This window comes from Camponotus vicinus, unplaced genomic scaffold (genome assembly GCF_025532165.1).
Source record: "Camponotus vicinus isolate PSW18456_S1 unplaced genomic scaffold, iyCamVici1.0 SCAF_7, whole genome shotgun sequence".
Classification (NCBI taxonomy): Eukaryota; Metazoa; Arthropoda; class Insecta; order Hymenoptera; family Formicidae; genus Camponotus; species Camponotus vicinus.
In genome coordinates, this window is record NW_028141979.1 from 16,735,986 (window position 1) to 16,757,920 (window position 21,935).

At 28.3% G+C, this 21,935-nt stretch overlaps 1 protein-coding gene across 3 annotated transcripts; it reads left to right on the forward strand.

Moving 5' to 3' along the window:
• The first annotated feature begins 14,574 nt into the window (after positions 1–14,574).
• LOC145974428 (uncharacterized) lies at positions 14,575–19,399 on the forward strand. Of its 3 annotated transcripts, none has more exons than XM_083104267.1 (8): positions 14,575–14,751; positions 15,653–15,787; positions 16,767–16,916; positions 17,035–17,203; positions 17,739–17,934; positions 18,136–18,333; positions 19,038–19,180; positions 19,350–19,399. In XM_083104267.1, the coding sequence occupies exons 3-8, from the start codon at positions 16,813–16,815 to the stop codon at positions 19,365–19,367; spliced, it is 828 nt and encodes a 275-aa protein (XP_082960393.1). In that variant the 5' UTR covers positions 14,575–14,751; positions 15,653–15,787; positions 16,767–16,812; the 3' UTR covers positions 19,368–19,399. The 3 variants fall into 3 exon arrangements, with proteins under 3 accessions (XP_082960393.1, XP_082960394.1, XP_082960395.1); XM_083104268.1 differs by having other exon boundaries at positions 16,784–16,916; XM_083104269.1 differs by having other exon boundaries at positions 16,787–16,916.
• The last annotated feature ends 2,536 nt before the right edge of the window (positions 19,400–21,935 follow it).

Genomic DNA, 21,935 nt, shown 5'->3' on the forward strand with positions numbered 1-21,935 from the left:
GCACTTGATCTGTCAGTGTCAACTATGCAACGTGCTTATGCCAGGTACTTAGACACCAATTCTTTCAAGAGGAGGCCTGGTTCTGGGCGCCCTCGACGTACCAATGAAAACGATGACCGATTTATTGTTTTAAATTCATTAAGAGACAGACATCGAACAGCTGTTCAAATTCGAAACAATTTAAGGGATGTCCACAATTGCAATGTATCCGTTGACACCGTTCGGAGAAGATTAGCGGAACAAAATCTGTTTTCGCGCAGGCCAGCGGCTGTACCTTTTCTTACAGGTCGTCATCGCGTAGCTCGACTCAATTTTGCAGTTGCGCATAGAGACTGGAATTACGCAGACTGGGGCAAAGTACTCTTTAGCGATGAATCTCGTTTTTGTCTCTATTCTCCAGATGGACGAGAACGAGTTTATCGTCGTCGTGGAGAACGATTTGCAGATTGTACTGTAAGTGAAAGGTACAGCTACAATGGAGGCTCTGTGATGGTTTGGGCAGGTATTTCAGCGGACGCTCATACAGATTTGCACTTTTTTGACAGGAACATGAACGCAGATGTATACGTGGAAGACATACTTTACCGAGCTCGATACGATGATTTTTCGCTGAGTTATTCCGAATTTAATTAAAAACGCTCTTTTTTCTTCTTCAATTTGCAGCTCAGCGAATAATTATCGTATCGAGCTCGGTAAAAAAGCATTGTAAAGGTGATACTCCACACTTTCACATGCATTTCGTCCCATTGGGCTGCGATACCTGATTCACGCCACGCACTGGAGCAAAGCGGGAACCTTTATTTATCGGTTTTGTATGCTTTCATTTATCCGCTATTTTGAAAAAAAATGGTTGCACATAATTTCAATTTAATTTAGGTGTGTGTGTGTGCTCGTTTGTATACCACAAGGATAAGGACCCCGTGGTTCGTCAGCTCCACAGTATTTAAAGACTCCAAACCCTCCTTGTGGCGTGTGTGTGTGTGTGTGTGTGTGTGTGTGTGCTCGTTTGTATACCACAAGGATAAGGACTCCGTGGTTCGTCAGCTCCACAGTATTTAAAGACTCCAAACCCTCCTTGTGGCGTGTGTGTGTGTGTGTGTGTGTGTGTGCTCGTTTGTATACCACAAGGATAAGGACCCCGTGGTTCGTCAGTTCCACAGTATTTAAAGACTCTAAACCCTCCTTGTGGCGTGTGTGTGTGTGTGTGTGTGTGTGTGTGTGTGCTCGTTTGTATACCACAAGGATAAGGACCCCGTGGTTCGTCAGCTCCACAGTATTTAAAGACTCCAAACCCTCCTTGTGGCGTGTGTGTGTGTGTGTGTGTACGGGCGCACGCATGTGTGTATTAATAGTGGGTATGACCTCCTCGTGCGCGTATTACCTCATTCATACGATCAGGCATATTCTGTATTAGTCTTTTTATTTCATCCTGCGTAATTGCATCCCATGCATTTTGAAGAACTCTTTGAAGTTCTTGCAGTGACTGAGGTGCAGGCACGTGATTTCGTACTTTCTTGCCGAGATTGTCCCACAAATGCTCAATGGGATTTAAATCCGGACTACTTGCTGGCCAAACAAGTCGATTTATGCCAACTTCATCGAGGAAATCAAACACTCTTCTCGCAGTGTGTGGTCGAGCATTGTCTTGCATAAACAAGAAGTTCTCTCCGATAAAGGGTGCATACGGAACAACATACGGAAGGAGTATGTTTTCCACGTATACATCTGCGTTCATGTTCCTGTCAAAAAAGTGCAAATCTGTATGAGCGTCCGCTGAAATACCTGCCCAAACCATCACAGAGCCTCCATTGTAGCTGTACCTTTCACTTACAGTACAATCTGCAAATCGTTCTCCACGACGACGATAAACTCGTTCTCGTCCATCTGGAGAATAGAGACAAAAACGAGATTCATCGCTAAAGAGTACTTTGCCCCAGTCTGCGTAATTCCAGTCTCTATGCGCAACTGCAAAATTGAGTCGAGCTACGCGATGACGACCTGTAAGAAAAGGTACAGCCGCTGGTCTACTATAGTCTTTCAATGTACCTGGCATAAGCACGTCTCAAACGGAAAAAACATTGAAAGACTATAGTACAAGTTATGCGATTGATTTGCTAGCTCTCTAGACGCGTTGCTCCTTGCGACTTCATCTATTGAAACCATAATTAATTACTTCTTCTCGAAATTACTTCTCGATTATGGCAACGATAACTCCAGAAAAAGCTGCTCAAGTTGTTGCTTTAATTGAAGATGGCAGAAGTCGAAGATACGTTGCTGAGGCACTTGATCTGTCAGTGTCAACTGTGCAACGTGCTTATGCCAGGTACTTAGACACCAATTCTTTCAAGAGGAGGCCTGGTTCTGGGCGCCCTCGACGTACCAATGAAAACGATGACCGATTTATTGTTTTAAATTCATTAAGAGACAGACATCGAACAGCTGTTCAAATTCGAAACAATTTAAGGGATGTCCACAATTGCAATGTATCCGTTGACACCGTTCGGAGAAGATTAGCGGAACAAAATCTGTTTTCGCGCAGGCCAGCGGCTGTACCTTTTCTTACAGGTCGTCATCGCGTAGCTCGACTCAATTTTGCAGTTGCGCATAGAGACTGGAATTACGCAGACTGGGGCAAAGTACTCTTTAGCGATGAATCTCGTTTTTGTCTCTATTCTCCAGATGGACGAGAACGAGTTTATCGTCGTCGTGGAGAACGATTTGCAGATTGTACTGTAAGTGAAAGGTACAGCTACAATGGAGGCTCTGTGATGGTTTGGGCAGGTATTTCAGCGGACGCTCATACAGATTTGCACTTTTTTGACAGGAACATGAACGCAGATGTATACGTGGAAGACATACTCCTTCCGTATGTTGTTCCGTATGCACCCTTTATCGGAGAGAACTTCTTGTTTATGCAAGACAATGCTCGACCACACACTGCGAGAAGAGTGTTTGATTTCCTCGATGAAGTTGGCATAAATCGACTTGTTTGGCCAGCAAGTAGTCCGGATTTAAATCCCATTGAGCATTTGTGGGACAATCTCGGCAAGAAAGTACGAAATCACGTACCTGCACCTCAGTCACTGCAAGAACTTCAAAGAGTTCTTCAAAATGCATGGGATGCAATTACGCAGGATGAAATAAAAAGACTAATACAGAGTATGCCTGATCGTATGAATGAGGTAATACGCGCACGAGGAGGTCATACCCACTATTAATACACACATGCGTGCGCCCGTACACACACACACACACACACACACACACACACACACACGCCACAAGGAGGGTTTGGAGTCTTTAAATACTGTGGAGCTGACGAACCACGGGGTCCTTATCCTTGTGGTATACAAACGAGCACACACACACACACACACACACACACACACACACACACTCACACACACGCCACAAGGAGGGTTTGGAGTCTTTAAATACTGTGGAGCTGACGAACCACGGGGTCCTTATCCTTGTGGTATACAAACGAGCACACACACACACACACACCTAAATTAAATTGAAATTATGTGCAACCATTTTTTTTTCAAAATAGCGGATAAATGAAAGCATACAAAACCGATAAATAAAGGTTCCCGCTTTGCTCCAGTGCGTGGCGTGAATCAGGTATCGCAGCCCAATGGGACGAAATGCATGTGAAAGTGTGGAGTATCACCTTTACAATGCTTTTTTACCGAGCTCGATACGATAATTATTCGCTGAGCTGCAAATTGAAGAAGAAAAAAGAGCGTTTTTAATTAAATTCGGAATAACTCAGCGAAAAATCATCGTATCGAGCTCGGTAAAAAAACATTTTAAAGATAACACTCCACACTTTCACGAGCATTTGGTCTCATTGGGCTGCGTTACCTGATTTACGCCGTGCACCGTCCCAAACTCGATCCTTTAATAATCAATTTTACATCCTTTCACTTCCTTATCCGCCATTTTGAAAACAATGGCTGAGCATAATTGCCACTTAAATATTCTTAAAGTGGACATTACAGCCTTCATTTTGTTTTTTTAAACATATTTTTATCATCATTATTTACCAAGTTATGATCATTTAAAATTTGATGAAATTTTCTCAAATTTTAGGTGTACCGCTTTTTTTGCGGGTGAGTGTATATATATATATATGTATGTGTGTATATAATTGTTTATAAATATATGTATAAGAAGCATTGAAAGACAGAGAAAGAAAGAGAGAGAGAGAGAGAGAAATAATGAGAAAAGGGTAGAGTATTTATATGTTTAGATACCCATATGTACAGTACACGTCAATAATTCATTCCGTTTCTCTAGCGTAGGTTGATAATATCTATCTTTTGCTAATCCATAAAATTCTTATACATTAATAAAGGATAGATTATTTATAGTTAAAGAAGTTAAATACTAAATATTGTTAATAAATATTGTAAATGTTTTTACTTTTTATTTATAGTTAAAGAAGCCTAAAAAAAAGAGAAAGGAAAAAGAAGAGAAAGAGAAAAAGAAGGAAAAAAAAATTCCTGAAAGAAGAAGATTGAAAAAGAAAGATTGATAAAAGCAGGTTAAGAAAGAGAAAGAGAAAAAAGACACAGAAGAGAAAAAGAAGAAAGAGAAACAAAGAGAAATGTACGTATTTATATGTTTAGATACGTATATGTACAGTACGCGTTAATAATTCGTCCCGTTTCTCGAGCAAAGGTTTAGAATATCTATCTTTTGCTAATCCATAGAATTTTTATACATTAGTAAAGGATAGATATTACAAACCTTCGCTAGGAAAACGGAACGAATCATTAACGTGTACTATACATCTCTATGTTTATATTTGTATATATGTATGTGTGTATATAATTGTATATAAATGTATGTATGTATTAGAATTGAGTATGAATTAGAATCACATTGAGAGAGAAAGAGGCAGACAGACAGAGAGAGTGAGAGAGAGAGAGAGAGAGAGAGAGAGAGAGAGAGAGAGAGAGAGAGAGAGAGAGAGAGAGAGAGAGAGAGAGAGAGAGAGAGAGAGAGACAGACAGACAGAGAGAGAAGAATAAAATGTGGAAAACAAATTTAATTTTTTTAAGTGTATTTTTTATTTAACAATTATATATGTTATAGAGAGTTAATAGAAATACAGGGTGTCTCTGAACTCATTGCCAAAATTGATACAGCAACTTTAGGATATGAAAACAAGTCGAAAATGTTAATAAACATATGTCCGATTTCGAACGGTTTGGAAGTTATAATGTAATAAAATTGCTTTCTTAAGACAACATAAATTGAAATAAATGTTGTTTAATGTTCTTTATTTTGTTTAAAGCTTTACTAAAGATGATTAAAAATTCTTAAATAACATATATTTTTAGTTCTAAGAAGTAAAAATATATTTAAAGGAGCCTACTGTGTATGCGCGTGTGTGTATGCGTATGTGTGTATGCGTGCGTACGTGCGTGTGTGCATGGAGGCAGTCAAAGTCAAAACAGCGATGTCGCTAACGTTTAATAGATATACATTTGTAATAGTTTGGAACACTAAATAATCCGCCTGCAGCAATATAGACAAAAAAATATTAATTGTATTGAAAAGAATAAAAATTAAATTATACAATATTTCTAAAAAAGTCATTAGAGCTAAAAGTAAAAATTATTTATATATAATTTTAAAAATGTTTGTTATAGAATTAGAGTCAGTTATTAATTTTTATTAAAATCGTGTAATTGAGATAAATTTTATTTTTTTTAATGTAACCACTGTAATTTTTTTATATAAATCGGTTGCAATATTTGCAATATTTAGCACAAAGAGTTATAAGAATAAGATGATCAAAACTATAAAATATCTCGTAAAATATTCATTTTTCGATGATTTTACCTCAATATTTTTATGTACAAAATAATGAGAGGAAACAATTAGTGTAAATAAAACTCTTAGTTGTTTTTAAGGAAAAATATGTAATTTGCAACTAGCAGCTACACTAATTGATTTCTCTCATTTTGTGCATAAAAGTATTGAGATAAAATTATAGGAAATTTGACATAATCTTATATAAACTATGAATATTTTACGAGATATTTTATAGCTTGTGTAAGATTATGTCAAATTAAAGTATAAAATATCTCTTAAATTAATTCACTTTTCGACCATCCTACCTATCTTTATAATTTTTTATGTCGAATACTTTGAAAAATCTATTTATATAAAAAAATATGGTGATTTCATTTAAAAGATTCAAGATGACCTTAATATAACTTTAGTAATGTTCTAAACCGTTCAAATCTCTAAATAAGTTTTTTTATATTAAAATTTTGGTCTGAAACGTTTTGTTTATAAAATGCACATTATGTATGTATAGTATAGGTAAAATTAAAAGATTTTATATATATAATATTAACATTTATTATAATTGTTTGTTTCAGATACGCGTTTAAGGTGGTCTTTAGGCAAGCGTTCAAGAAGACATTAATTACTTATTAAATTTAAATTACTTATTATTAATTACTTATTAAATTTAATTAATATTAAATTACTTATTATTAATTATATAAATATTAATATTTAAAATTAATACAGTTTTTATTATTAAATAATTATTATATGTTATATAGAATTATATATATTATGTTAGTAAATGTTAAATTACTAAAAATTTAAAATTAGTATAGTTTATATAATAAATAGTTATTAAATTAGAATATAGAATTATTATATGTTAGTAAGTGTTACGTTATATTATTTGTTAACTTTAAAATATTGTATTAGTGTGTATAAAAAAATATTATTAAATAAAAGTTATAAAAGTTAAATCAAATATATCTCTGATGTAATAAGAATTGACGATAATGATAATGATGATAATGATGATAATGATGATAATGATGATGATGATAATGATGATGATAATGATAATGATGATAATGATAATGATGATGATGATGATGATGATGATATTGACGATGATAATGATGATGATAATAATAATTATTGCAATAATAATGATAGTAATAATAGTGTGATTATAATTATTATTAATTATTACAAATTTTTATTATTAAAATAAATTAGTAAAATTATTTATTATTATTGCTTGTTATATTAATTTATTTAATATAAAAAAGAAATTAATAAAAACATTTATTAATAAAATAATTAGTTACTTTAATAATTTATTAAATAATTAGTTAATCAATATTTGATAACATTTTGTTTATTTATTGCTGTTATATTAATATAATTAATATAATACATATATAATAGATAAATATTAAAATTTAAATAATATTTAATCTATATTAAATTTTTATTAATGTAAGATATATTTATATTTTTAAATAAGCTATTAATACTATTTATTTTTAAATAAGATATCTCTATTGACAAAATATGAATTGAATTATCTAATAGTTAAATTATATATCTTATAATTAAAGTATATATATATATATGTGTATATATATATATATATATACATATATATTACTATATATATATAACAGCTTTAATACATTTGTATGAATTTATTTTAATAATGCCACGTCGTAAAATAGAACGTTCTCTTGAGGAACAAGAAAAATTTCAACGACAACGTCGTAAAAGAAAAGCAGATAATCAACGTCAACGTAATGAAATTATAAAATCTTTAGATAAATCAAGACCTTATACTGTTTCATGTGGTCATGGTATAATACGAGATAATCGTGAAATAAATCTAAGCGGTGAAGTAAGTGAAGGAAATTCCATGAATGTTACAACAGAATGCCATCAACATGCCGATTATCAATCTTATTATCGATCACGTATAAGAAAACAACCACATTTAAATATTAATAATACAATGTTTATAAACGATATAGTAGAATATTATATTGGTTCCATGGATGTGCTTTGTATCCATTGTAATGCAAAACATTTTGCAGCTGAAAAAATATCAAATAAGGGAGATTCATTTCATGATTGTTGTAATCATGGTGCGGTACATTTGGAATCTTTACCTCAACTTCCACAATTCCTGTGCAGTTTATTCGATGATAGTCACGTAAAATCTAATGAATTTTTTAAACATATTCGTAGTTATAATAGTTCATTTTCGTTTGCGTCATTTAACGCTAATTTAGTTAATTTTCAAAATAGACGATCAGGTCCGTATTGTTTCAAAATTCAAGGACAAATTTATTATCAAATAAATACAGCATTATATGCTGCTCAAAGTGAAAATCCGACTAATGGTCAGCTTTTTATTATAGATTCTAATGAAGCAATAAATTATCGTCTTATTGAAAATTCAGATTTAGATTTTGAAATCACGCAAAATCTTGAACATATAATGCGGGAATTGAATATATTTGCTCAATCTTATCATATGATGGGTGAAGAATTAGAAGATCAACGACGATTAGAAATAGAATCTGGAGAAGTATTACCAGAATTACAATTATTATTTACATTAAAACCAGGTATGGATCGACGTCGATATAATGCTCAAAGAACTAATGAAGTTGCTGCTGTTTTTCGTACAACTGCTGATGGAGAAATTCCAGAATCATATGTAACAATACGTAATAGAAATACTAAAACTTTACAAAGTATTAGTACTATGGATCCAAATGTTGAACCATGGGTATATCCATTATTTTATCCACATGGAACTCAAGGATGGCATTGTAATTTAAGAAAATTAAATAGTAATAAACGAGTGACCAGATGCCAGTATATTAAATATCGCATGGCTATTCGTGATGAATTTAACGCCTTTTTATTAGGCCGTCGTTTATTTCAACAGTGGCTTGTAGACAGTTATGTAAAAATTGAAAAGGACAGAATAAATTATTGTAAAAATCATCAAAAAGAATTACGTTCCGAAACATACCAAGGTTTAAGAGATTATTTACAAACTACGGCGAATAACTTAAATGGACGTATTGGAAAAATGGTTGTACTTCCTTCCACATTTATTGGATCGCCGCGTAATATGTTACAAAATTATCAAGATGCAATGGCAATTGTTAGTAAATTTGGTAAACCAGATCTTTTCATTACAATGACTTGTAATCCAAAATGGCGCGAAATTGAAGAAAATCTTTTGCCTGGACAACAAGCTTCTGATAGACCTGATATTTGTGCACGTGTTTTTAATCTTAAAAAAGATTATTTAATTGATTTGATTGTTAAGCAAAAATTTTTTGGAGAAGTAGTAGCCTTTGTATATGTAATTGAATTTCAAAAACGCGGTTTACCACATGTCCACATGTTAGTTACTTTAAATTATAATTTCAAAATAACAACACAAATCGTTGATAAATATATATCTGCTGAAATTCCTGATCCTTGTGAAAATCATGCTTTATACGACATAATTATGAGACATATGATTCATGGACCTTGTGGTGATTGGTGTTTGGTAGATAGAAAATGTTCGAAACATTATCCTAAACCATATCATGAAGAGACCAGAATGGATGAAAATGCTTATCCTTATTATCGTCGACGAAATAATGGGAAAAGTTTTGAACGTCCTGGTGGATATATAGTTGATAATCGTTATGTAGTTCCGTATTGTCCTATTTTATCGATTATATTTAATTGTCATATTAATGTCGAAGTTGTTTCAAGTATTAAATCGGTTAAATATCTGTATAAATATATTTACAAAGGACATGATGCTGCTGCTATTACAATTGAACCAATAACAGAAAATATAATTATAAATCATGATGAAATACACAATTTTATAGAAGCTCGTTATGTTGGACCTGTAGAAGCGAGCTGGCGTATTCTTGAGAAAAAATTACAAGATAAAAGCCATACTATTGTACGTTTACCTGTCCCTCTTCCTAATGAACAAAATATTATAATTGAGAACGAAGCAATTGAAGAAGCTGTGACTTCTGCTTTAGATCAAGTTACAATGTTAATAGATTATTTTGCATTGAATTTTCGCGACGAAGAAGCAAAACAATATTTATATATAGAAATTCCACGTTATTATACGTTTAAAAAAGAAAAAATTAATGGTAGAAATATATCGCATTGGAGTAAACGCAAGAGTCATTATAATTGCATAGGACGAATGTATTCTGTTAGTCCAACACAAACTGAACTATATCATTTACGACTATTATTACTCACAGTAAAGGGAGCTACAAGTTTTAATAAATTAAAAACTGTAAATGGAGAAGTTTGTCAATCATTTTCAGCAGCATGTTTAGCTTTAGGTTTGATTGAAGATGATGATGAATGGAAACGAGCTATGAACGAAGCTGTTGGATGGATGATGCCAAGACAGCTTCGTAGATTATTTGTACGTATATTATTACATTGTCAGCCACAACATCCGGACGAATTATGGGAAAATTTTAAAGTAGCAATGTCTGAGGATTACGTTCGACATTTTAGTATATTACAAGGACAAAATAAAGCTTATGTGCAAATTAATAGTATGCTGCGTGCTGAAGGTAAAAGTCTTGCTGATTTTCCACAAATGGAACAATTAATAGAAAATAGCGGAGAAGAGAATTATATGACACTTGAAGAAGCTATGGAAATAGGCACTAAACAATATAGACAATTAAATGAGAAGCAAAAAGAGATAGTCGATATTTTATTAGATAGATTAGACAATGATAATAATCATAATAATTGTTTTTATATTGATGGTCCAGGTGGATCAGGTAAAACATTTATATATACAACTATCTATCATTTAGCTAGAATTAGAAATAAACGCGTGTGTACAATGGCTTTTACGGGTATTGCAGCGACATTATTACCTACTGGAAAAACAGTTCATAAGACATTTGGATTACCAGTTCCATTATTTGCTGATTCATCATCTTCTATTAAAATACAGTCAAAAGAAGGTCAATATTTGAAAGAAACTGATATTTATATTTGGGATGAAGCACCAATGGCTCCACGATATGCTTTAGAAATTATGGATAGAACATTGCGTGATATTATGAATAATGATTTTCCCTTTGGCGGAAAAATTGTTTTATTAGGTGGTGATTTCAGACAACTCTTGCCTATTAAATTACATGCTACTCGAAGTGAAATTGTGAATCTTTCTATTAAATTTAGTTCTACTTAGAAACATTTCCTAAAATTTTCTTTAATACAAAATATGCGAGTTTTCCCAGAGGAAATTGAATTTGCAAAGTTTTTATTGGATATGGGAGATGGTATATTAAATGATTTAAATGATAATATACAAATTCCTGAATGTTGTATAGCGCCTATTAATGCTGATATTGTTGAAGATATATATGGTGATTTAATACGTAAAAAGGAGTTTAACAAAGTAGCTAAATGTGCGATACTTTCTGCAAGAAATGTTGATGTAGATGAAATTAATAAAAAAGTTGTTGAATTATTAGATATAGCTGATGAACGAATTTATACAAGTGTAGACAGTGCTGTAAATGATGACAATGGTGACATTGGTGAAGCTTTGTTACCAGAATATTTAAATAGTTTATCTCCATCATCTCTTCCTCCTCATGAATTGCGTTTAAGACCAAATTGTATCATTATGTTAATTAGAAATCTTAGTATCAATGAAGGGCTTTGCAATGGAACAAGATTAATGGTTATAGAGCTTGGAGATCATTTATTGAAATGTAAGATTTTAACAGGTGATAAAGCAGAAGACATTGTATTTTTGAATCGTGTAACATTATATTGTGAAAATATATATCCTTTTACTTTTTCAAGAAGACAATTTCCAATAAAATTAGCTTTTGCTATGACAATTAATAAATCACAAGGACAAACGTTTGATAGAATCGGTATAGATCTTCGTAAAGATATTTTTAATCATGGGCAACTTTATGTTGCTTTTTCACGAGTTCGTAATTGGCAATCATTAAGAGTTTATCTTGGTAATCATCGAAATAATAAATATGTAAAAAATTATGTATATAAGGAAATATATATGTAATTTTGTATTTTTTAAATAAATTTGATAAATCTATTAAAGAATAATTTATGTTAAAATAACGTAATTTATTATTAAGTAAAAATAATTTAATTTAATTTAATTTAATTTAAAAAATAAATATATCTTATTAATATATAAAATATCATATTAATGCTTGTTATGTAATATTAAAAGTGATTATGGTTTATTATTTTAATTAATTATAATTATTTTTATATGTATTTACACATTTTATATTTTGTTATATTTCTCTTATGGCTTTATATATGAATAAACAAGTCAAAACTAAAAGGTTTTATAGGAATTTTGTTTAGAATTATTATGAAATTTTTTAAGAATTATATTATTAACAAATTCAACATTATATCTTTGTTTACGCTTGTAAAGTTGGCCTTTTTCTTTAATTATTATTACCAAATTATATAATTAATAAAAAAAAAAAATATTTTAAATAGAATAATTATTTATTTATATTTTTATTAATTATTATTTATTTTTTGTGGCTTCTATCATATATAATCAAATCAAAAGCAATGTCGCTAATTTTCAAATAAGATTCGACAAATATCATTATCGACATAAAAATATTAAGATGCAACAAGGTTCTTGTTGGAGTGAGGTTACTCTTAACGAAGAGATACGTAAAATAATATGGATATATTATAGCTTTATATATGGATACAAAGAAAGGCTTAATATACACGACAAACAATAGTAAAAAAGGCGGGTAACGACGACAGACTATCACAGCGTGAGAGCGCGGGAAACCGTAGACTGTTGGTAATGCCATCTATTTTAAAAACACAGAAAACTTAGATTATAACGGAACACATAAATTTCCAACAGTTCTTCATAATAATTTCCGTATTATTGTATAATTCAATAGGAGTGCTAAAAGAAATAATATATTATTTTAATATAATCTCTAAAGTGTAATTTTTTAAAATCATTTTGTACAAATGTATCATTTAAAATAATTTGTTTCTTAAAACCTTTTTCGGGGATAGTAACTATAAAATATATAAAAGAATATATAAAAAATAATATACAAATAATATAAATAAATATATATATTTATTTATTTATATATATATAAATAATATATAAGTTTTACATGTTTTTATTATAACTTCTCTATCTTTAATATTTTATTATTATAAAAACCGATACTTTATGTTATATTTCATTTTCAGTTTTAATAAAAAAGGTTTAAATAACAAAAACAGAAAAAAGTCAAATTAAAAGATTATATTAAAATTAATAAAATTAATTGTTAAAGAAAGAAACTGCCAGTGGAAGTCAAGTTTTCACAGACGATGTTTACGTGTATCGGCCATACGTTTTACGTTTATTTATATTTTACACAGTAATATATTATTTTAATGTCTTTTTAATGTTTGAAAATTTTAATAACTTACTATATAGTAACTTTACTATTTACTGACCCTTATATTAATTTAATATTATTTGATTATTATTATTTAATAGAAACGAAATTTATATTATAGAGGAAATGCGATAAAGAGACTGCCAGTGATTATTTCTAATTTATGAACTTATAAATAATAATTTTAACTAAACTTTATTCTAAGCATAGATCACTTATCTTATAATATAAAAATTATCTATATAACAGAACAAAGAGATATATATTTTTGTATAATAATATGGGTAATTAAGACAATAGAAGTTGTAGAGTTGTTTTATAAAGGGGTATAATGAATGTGTGATACAAACAAATTAGCTATTTGGTGGGCAATTGCTACCATTTCATTTTCAGTCCTGTGATGTGATCACTAGCGGATCCTGACGTCGATAATGGGGGGGGGGGGGGTTTGCAAAATTATTTGATTTAATATTTTTGGTTTCATGCTTAGCTTTTTTTTATTCCAAGATCAACGACGAAGACGTGATGAAACTTCTGATCCCATTTTTATTTAAAAAAATTTTTATTGTTTATTTTTTAATTTTTTTCTGTTTCTTTTAATTTGCAAAGGGGCGGAGTTTAACCCCCCTCCCCCCCAGGATCCGCCAATGGATGTGACCAAATTCCAAGTATTCTAACTTCTACATTAACGGCACACGTATGTATGTACATACATACATAAATATAATGAAAAGTATTTTGCTCACTGTATACAGGATATACCAAAACTCATAACAATCTTTCAAAGACAGATTCCTGGGATCATTTGGAGACGATTTTTCCTCAGCGAAAATGTCGATGAAGGCCATCATTTTTGCATGTTCCTGATTTTTATCATCATATATCTTTGCAATTAAGCCTTAAATTAAAACTCAACTAAAGTAAACTCTATTTAAAATTAATCGAAAAATGTGGTTTTGTTAATATTTTATTTCTACAAAGCTTAGTTTACGAAAAACCCCTTATTTCCAATCACTTATAATTCGAAAATTATTAGTGCCTCGACATTTTCGTTGAGGAAAAATCGTCTTCAGATGATCCCAAGAATCTGTCTCTGAAAGATTATGAGTTTTGAGACACCTTGTATATATAACTTTTCACTTTTTCACATTTCTTTTATTTTTACACAGTCATTTTATCTTTATATATGAATTGAATTCAAATTCATTGCGTACATACGTGCAGTTACTAGAAGTAAAGAAAATTAAGACAAATTAAAGAAATAAAGAAATTAAGGAAGAAAGGAAGGAAGGAAAGAAAGAAGGAAAACTAGAAAGAAAGAATTTGTAGAAAGAAGAAAGAAAAGAAAAGAAGAAAGATAGAAAAAAGGAATACAGGAAAGGAAGGAAGAATAAGAAAGAAAGAATTTACACAAACACAAAGATTTGTTCGCAGTTATTAATTTCAGGTAAATTATATAATATAAAAAATATATAAATATATTTATTATTATATTATTTTACAAAAATGATTTTTCTTATTTGAAATATGTGAATATTCTTCAAATTACATTTGTTTTGATATCATTAATATAAAATGATATTTGATATCATATATTTCTTACAAATATTTCTTCTCTTCAATTAGAAAAAAAACATTAATATCAAAAAACATTAATATTAAAGGTTCAAAAAATATGCAATGTTACTTTTACCTTCTTTCTATGATTAAATTTTGTGAAAATTTATTTTATTAGCTAATTAGTTAATAACTTAATTATAACAATAATAACATATGTTCCTTTATATATATTTATGATGTATTCATTTTGTCATTAAGCTTAATATTTATGGACATTGTATATTTAATGCAAAAATTTATAATTATTTATCGAGGTTTTTATAACTATTACTTTACTCGGATATGAAGAATTATTTAACTGCATTATTAATTAAAGATTCTTTGATTTTATATGTATAAATACATTTCTTTTATTATATTCTATAAAAATGATTTTACTTAAATGAGTTGTTTGATATAATTAACATGGTTTAAATGATATTATTTGATATAATTTTTTATAAATATTCTTCTTTTTAATTAAAAAAATATGTTAACATCAAAGATTCAAAAAATGAAACTTATCCAATATTACACTTATCTTTTTTCTGCGATTAAATTTTAAAAGTTTATTTTGTTAGATTTATTAGTTAACAATTTCCATTTCTAAAAAAGATAAAATGTGTGTGTGTGTGTGTGTGTGTGTGTATATATATATATATATATATATATATATATATATATATATATATATATATATATATATATAATGTCATCTTTGCCATTAACTTTAATATTGAAATATAAAGAAAAAAAAGAAGAAAGAAGGAAAACTAAGAAAGAGTTTATAGAGAGAAGAAAGATAGAAAGAAGGAATAGAGGAAAGGAAGGAAGAATAAGAAAGAGAAAATTTAAATGAACACAAATTCTGTTTGCTTATTCAGGTATATAATTTTAAAAATATATTTTTTTATTATTGTATTAATCTATAAAAATTATTTTTCTTATTTGACATATGCGCATATTCTTCAAAATATATTTATTTTGATACAATTAAATTTTTGATACAATTTTTTACAAATTATCCTTCTCTTCAGTTAGAAAAAGTATGTTAACAACAAAAGTCCAAAATATATCCGATATTCTTATCTTCTTTCCAAGATCAAATTTTATAAAGTTTAATTTTATTAAATTATTAGTTGACTTAATTAAAATAATAATTACTATGTTCCTTTGTGATATATTTATGTCATTAATTTTATATATACATTCCGCGTAATTAAAATGTTTCAATATTGCTACATTATGCGCTACATATTTAGTCTCATTACTTTTGTGACAAACCATGTATATATTTTAAAAGAATATTAATTTGAAACCCGATTTCATGTAATAATATTTGTTTTGATATAATTAAAATTAACACGTTTAAAGAAAATTAATTTAATTAATTAATTAAAGCACTATTAATATTTGATATTTTATTATATTATTAAATTTTATCGTTGTCATTATCTAAATTTGAACACAAAATTTTTAAACAATTGAATAATTTATTTGATAATATAATTCTATTCTATATTTTCTACTCCCATAATACTTTTTTTATTTAAATTCCTCTTATTTTATTTTCTATTTGTTTAAATGTTTTTTATTCTGCAAACATAAAAAATTTCTTCTTGTATTTAAAACATGTATTAAAAAGTTAAGTAAATATCTTTTATGTAAGTATATATTTATTATTTAATATAACACTATTTCCGAAAATAATTTTAATTTTCCTAATCTTATTAAATATGATTTTTATAGTAAATACTTATAGATAATAAATATTAAAAATAGGAATAAATAGTAATAATGATATTATTATAATTAATATTTATAAAAATCATTGTTAAAAGAAAATAACTTTGTATTGAAAAGAAATTTATTTTTGTAAGAAGAGAAATTTTGAAAAAATTAAATAAAAATGTTTACCGATGAACAAATACACGAAATTAAAGATGTAAATCCGAATGAATTGTTTACCAAAAATGAAGAAATTGACGCAATTCGATTATATGATTCGACAGTGTGAGTAGTAAAAATAAAATAAAAATATTACAGTTATAATTATTTTATAAAAAATATTTGTTTCAAATATATGATATGTTTTAAATATATTTTAATAAGCATGTTATACTTCACATAGAGAAATTATTGGCTTCGTGGATGGCATTGAAGCTCCACGATTAATAGGAAATAATAAACAGTATAATTTTTTTAAATTTTATCTTAACAATGGTAATGGAAAACGAATACAAATAGTAGCATGGAATGAAAATGTAGATATTGTGGAAAAGTACATACAATCAAATTATGTAAGTTAGCTTATATCTTTTATAATTTTATATTTTATATTTTAATTTATGTTTTTATTTTAATTTATATTATAATATTATAATTCATACAGAATAGATTATTTTAGTACAAAATTTATTTTATTTTTATTTATTTTTTTATTTTTATAATCTTTTTTATTTCATTTTTTTTTATTTTTTAGTATAAAAATATTGTAATATTATACCGCGTAATACAAAATTAAAAAATAATGTTTAATATTTATTTTTATATATTTACCTCCATTATTCCTTATTTCAATAGACAAGCTAACTCTGTGGATTTTATTTTTACAAGAGATTATATTATAATATAGTATAGTAATATATAGTTGTAATAATGTATGTGTTTATTCTTTTAATAAACTAAAAAAAATCTTTAATTCTATTATAATTATGTATTCAATTATAAATACTGATTCTGAAATATTTTTATTACTATATATTACTTCGAAGTAGTTTACAGCAATTAATAAATGCGTATGGAATAAAATAATTGTAAATTGTATGTCGATAGATTATATACTTAGATGGTTTACAAGCAAGACCACCAAAATTTTCACATTACAATAACGGTAGTGTACCTTTTGAATTACAAGTTCAAAGCAGTACAGTTGTTTCCACTTTGGGAAAATATGAATCTGTATCATGTTTAGATACAAAACCCGATGAAGTAAAATTGAGCGAAGTGTTTACTACATCGAATCGCATTAGTAAGTTTTATGCATTTTTCTTATATTTTTCTATATTATATTTTATATTATATACTATATTATATATTTCTTATATTTTTAATTTTTTATATTTTTAATTTTATTAAAAAATTTTATGTTTAGTATTATAATCTTATTTATACATTTTTAAATATAATAAATAAATAATAATATATATAATAAATGATAATAAATTTGCAGTATTACAAGGATATATAAAAACGAATTTTAGTAGCGTTTATAATAATAAATTAAACAAAAAAATTGGTTGTGGATCAATCACAGATGATACATTAAAATTGGAGATTCACATTATAAATTTTGTAGATGACAATTATTTTGAAAATGATATACGGAAAGGAGACAAAATTGAAGTTATAGGAATAATGAACAATGCAGGTACATATAAATGTTTAATTATCGCTTTAATAAAGGGTGTCCCAGAATTCGCGGATACAGAATGCACAGCGTGATTTTCCGTGCTAAAAGAAAACTTTTTCTTCTGACAAAATTGCGTCTGAACACTATTTTTTAATTCATGCATAATCTGGAGCGCTCATTCGTTTCCTTTAAATTGTTCTCATTTAGAAAATAATGCTCAGACGCAATTTTGTTAGAGGAAAATATTGTTTCTTTTGGCACGGTCAATTACTCTGTGCATTCCGTATTCACGAATTCTAGGACACCCTGTATAAAATTATGTTCTATGGTTAAAATTAAACAACGTTAGATGTATAGTTACTATTACGATAAGTATTGAAAAGTTAAATATACATGCACAAGTACAAATATTATAAACATCTGTGTATATACGTGCGTGTGCATGCATGCGTGAGTGCGTGCGTGCGTGCGTGCGTGCGTGCGTGCGTGCGTGCGTGGGTGCGTTCGTGCGTGAGCGTGTGCGCGTGTGCGCGTGTGCGTGCGTGCGTGCGTGCGTGCGCGTGTGTGTGTGTGTGTGTGTGTGCGTGTGCGTGTGTGTGCGTGCATTGTATACATATACTAATAAATATAAAATAAGTCTTTATATATATATATTAACACAAATGTTTGTAATGTAATGGAAACAAACTCATAATTTTATATATTTTTTTACTTCATTATAGAACCTCCATATTTAATAGTCAATTCAATAAAAGATATACGTAAGCTTGATGGGCATATGTCGATGCTACAATTATTGAAAGGAGTACATACTCCAAAAAAAAGAAAAATTAATGAAGATGAATCAATAAATAAAATTTCACAAGTAAATAAAAATTTATATTTGTTTTCTATTTTATAATTCAACTATAATAAAAATTTAAATAAAATAAAAATATTATATATAATACATATATTATATAATATTATATAATAGATATTTACGGAATACATATTTTAAATATAAAAAAAAATATATATCTTTGTGTTTGCAGAATAAAAAAAATATGTAATAATGGAACTTAAATGAACAAAAAAAGACAGAAGTTATTATTATTTTAATCAAATTGTTTATTGTTGCATATTATTAAAAAAAGTTAATTAATGTTATTAGATTTGTTGTTTATTGTTTAATTTGAAATAATATTAAATATATATTTTATTTAATTTAAATGTAGAATTTTAATAATCTAATAAATTTGACATAATTACAAGTTACTATAATTATTCTTTGTATACGTATATATGTATATGTTGTATATTACTGTTAGGGTCATTCCACAATAGGTTGCAAGTGCCCCGGCTGTCAGTTGACAGTTGCGGATTGACCAAAAGCAAAGCAACTTGTCAGCTGATTGGACCTATTGTGGAATGGCCTTTATGTTGTGTGTATGTGTGTGTATCTTTCAAAATAACATTTAAGAAATTAGTTAATTATATTAATATTGTGTATTGATGCATATATATTTATTTAAATTATTGATAGAAAGCTAAATGGCGCGCGCGTAGCGCGCGCCTGTGTTGTTCTAGTTTAATTAAATATTTAATTAAAATTTAATAACGGATTTGATTAAAAGTAATCCGATTTATGTCGTGTTTGATGTCATTTTAATCGCAAAAATCTCATCAATCTATTGCAATTTTTTTCAAATCGAAAAAGTGCGAAATAAAAATTTTAATTTGTACGACATTTAAATCCATAACAGTTGTTATAGATAAGGAAAGGTCTTCGATTTGAAGCGAGAGCGAGAACGAGTAAGGAGCAAGCGAGATGACGAGTCATGAAAGAGTGCCGAAGTCTGGCTCGCCAGGCTCGCTTTTTCTTATCTTCATATATATACATGTCATCTTATTATGGAAAATAAAATTTTTATATTTCGCATTTTTTCGATTTGAAAATAATTGCAATAAATTAATGACATTTTTGCGATAAAAATGACATCAAACACGACATAAATCGGATCATTTTTAATCAAATCCATTATTAAATTTTAATTAAATATTTAATTAAAAATGATCCGATTTATGTCGTGTTTGGTGTCATTTTAATCGCAAAAATCTCATCAACCCATTGCAATTATTTTCAAATTGATAAAATGCAAAATATAAAAATTTTATTTTCCATAATAAGATGACACATATACGTATGAAGATAAGAAAAAGCGAGCCTGGCGAGCCGGACTTCGGCACTCTTTCATGACTCGTCATCTCGCTTGCTCCTTACTCGTTCTCGCTCTCGCTTAAAATCGGAGACCTTTCCTTATCTATAACAACTATTGTGGATTTAAATATCGTACAAATTAAAATTTTTATTTCGCACTTTTTCGATTTGAAAATAATTGCAATGGATTGATGAGATTTTTGCGATTAAAATGACATCAAACACGACATAAATCGGATCATTTTTAATTAAATCCATGATTAAATTTTTATTAAATATTTAATTAAAAATGATCCGATTTATGTCGTGTATGGTGCCATTTTAATTGAAAAAATCTCATTAATCTATTGCAATTATTTTCAATTCGAAAAAGTAAAAAATATAAAATTTGTATTTTCTATAGTATATACCGCGGAATCATGCTGCAATACATTTACTGCGCGGATAGTACTCGTTGTCGCGCCGTACGCGTAAGAACAAGGCAGCGCGGGAAAAGAGTCGATCGTTACGAGTGATGTTTTTAACCGAAAGTAACGAAAGTTACATATATATTTAGTGTTTCTAGTGTATATTTATTTTTATACAATGGTAGTGAAATACCATGCTAAACGTTTACCTTTGTATGCTCGCCGACTTTCTACAAAAGGAAGATGTTTTACAAGGTCAGTACTTTTTTGTCATAATTATGATTATGTACAACACGCACAGATTACATATCTATTTATTACACACATGTATATAACAAATGTATAGACAAAGATTATCAAAGATAATGGGGAGAGAGAGAGAGAGAGAGAGAGAGAGAGAGTGTATCTGTGTCTGGGAATGTCTATAAAAATATAAAACAATATATTGATTAATCTTTCGCATTTAGCATTATTGAACAATGACATAACAAAATAAAAACATTTTCTTCAGTTTTCTTTTGTGAAATCCAATACGCGAATAATAAAATATACTCTATAAGACATAATATTTCTAGAATATTGCATACCTATTATTAACAGTAATATTTATGCAATATTCTAGGAATAATGTGTGCTTATATAGGATACGGATACTCGTGCATTTCCTTTCTCTTTTCATATTTCACTTTTTATTCTTCTATGTCTATCCATCTGTTAATTATATATGTTCTATATATATATATGTATATATATATATATATATGTCATATGTAATCTGTGTGTATATGTTTATTCGTGTTATAATAATTCTAAATTTATGTAAATATATTTAATTTGTTTTTTAAATATATTGTTGTAAATACTTTTAAAATATAAATGTATATACATATATATATATAGTATATATATATATATATATATATATATATATAATTTACTTATAATATTTATAATATTAATTTTTTAAATATATTTATTCTTGCAGTATTGAAAGCATACATTAAGTCAAATTT

Bases quoted from the DNA above. Each gene is read 5' to 3' on its own strand.
- LOC145974428 (XM_083104267.1), top strand. From the start codon at position 16,813: ATGTTTACCGATGAACAAATACACGAAATTAAAGATGTAAATCCGAAT. The intron at 17,204-17,738 runs GTAAGTTAGCTT...GTATGTCGATAG, and splicing joins AGTACATACAATCAAATTAT to ATTATATACTTAGATGGTTT. The intron at 18,334-19,037 runs GTACATATAAAT...ACTTCATTATAG, and splicing joins AGGAATAATGAACAATGCAG to AACCTCCATATTTAATAGTC.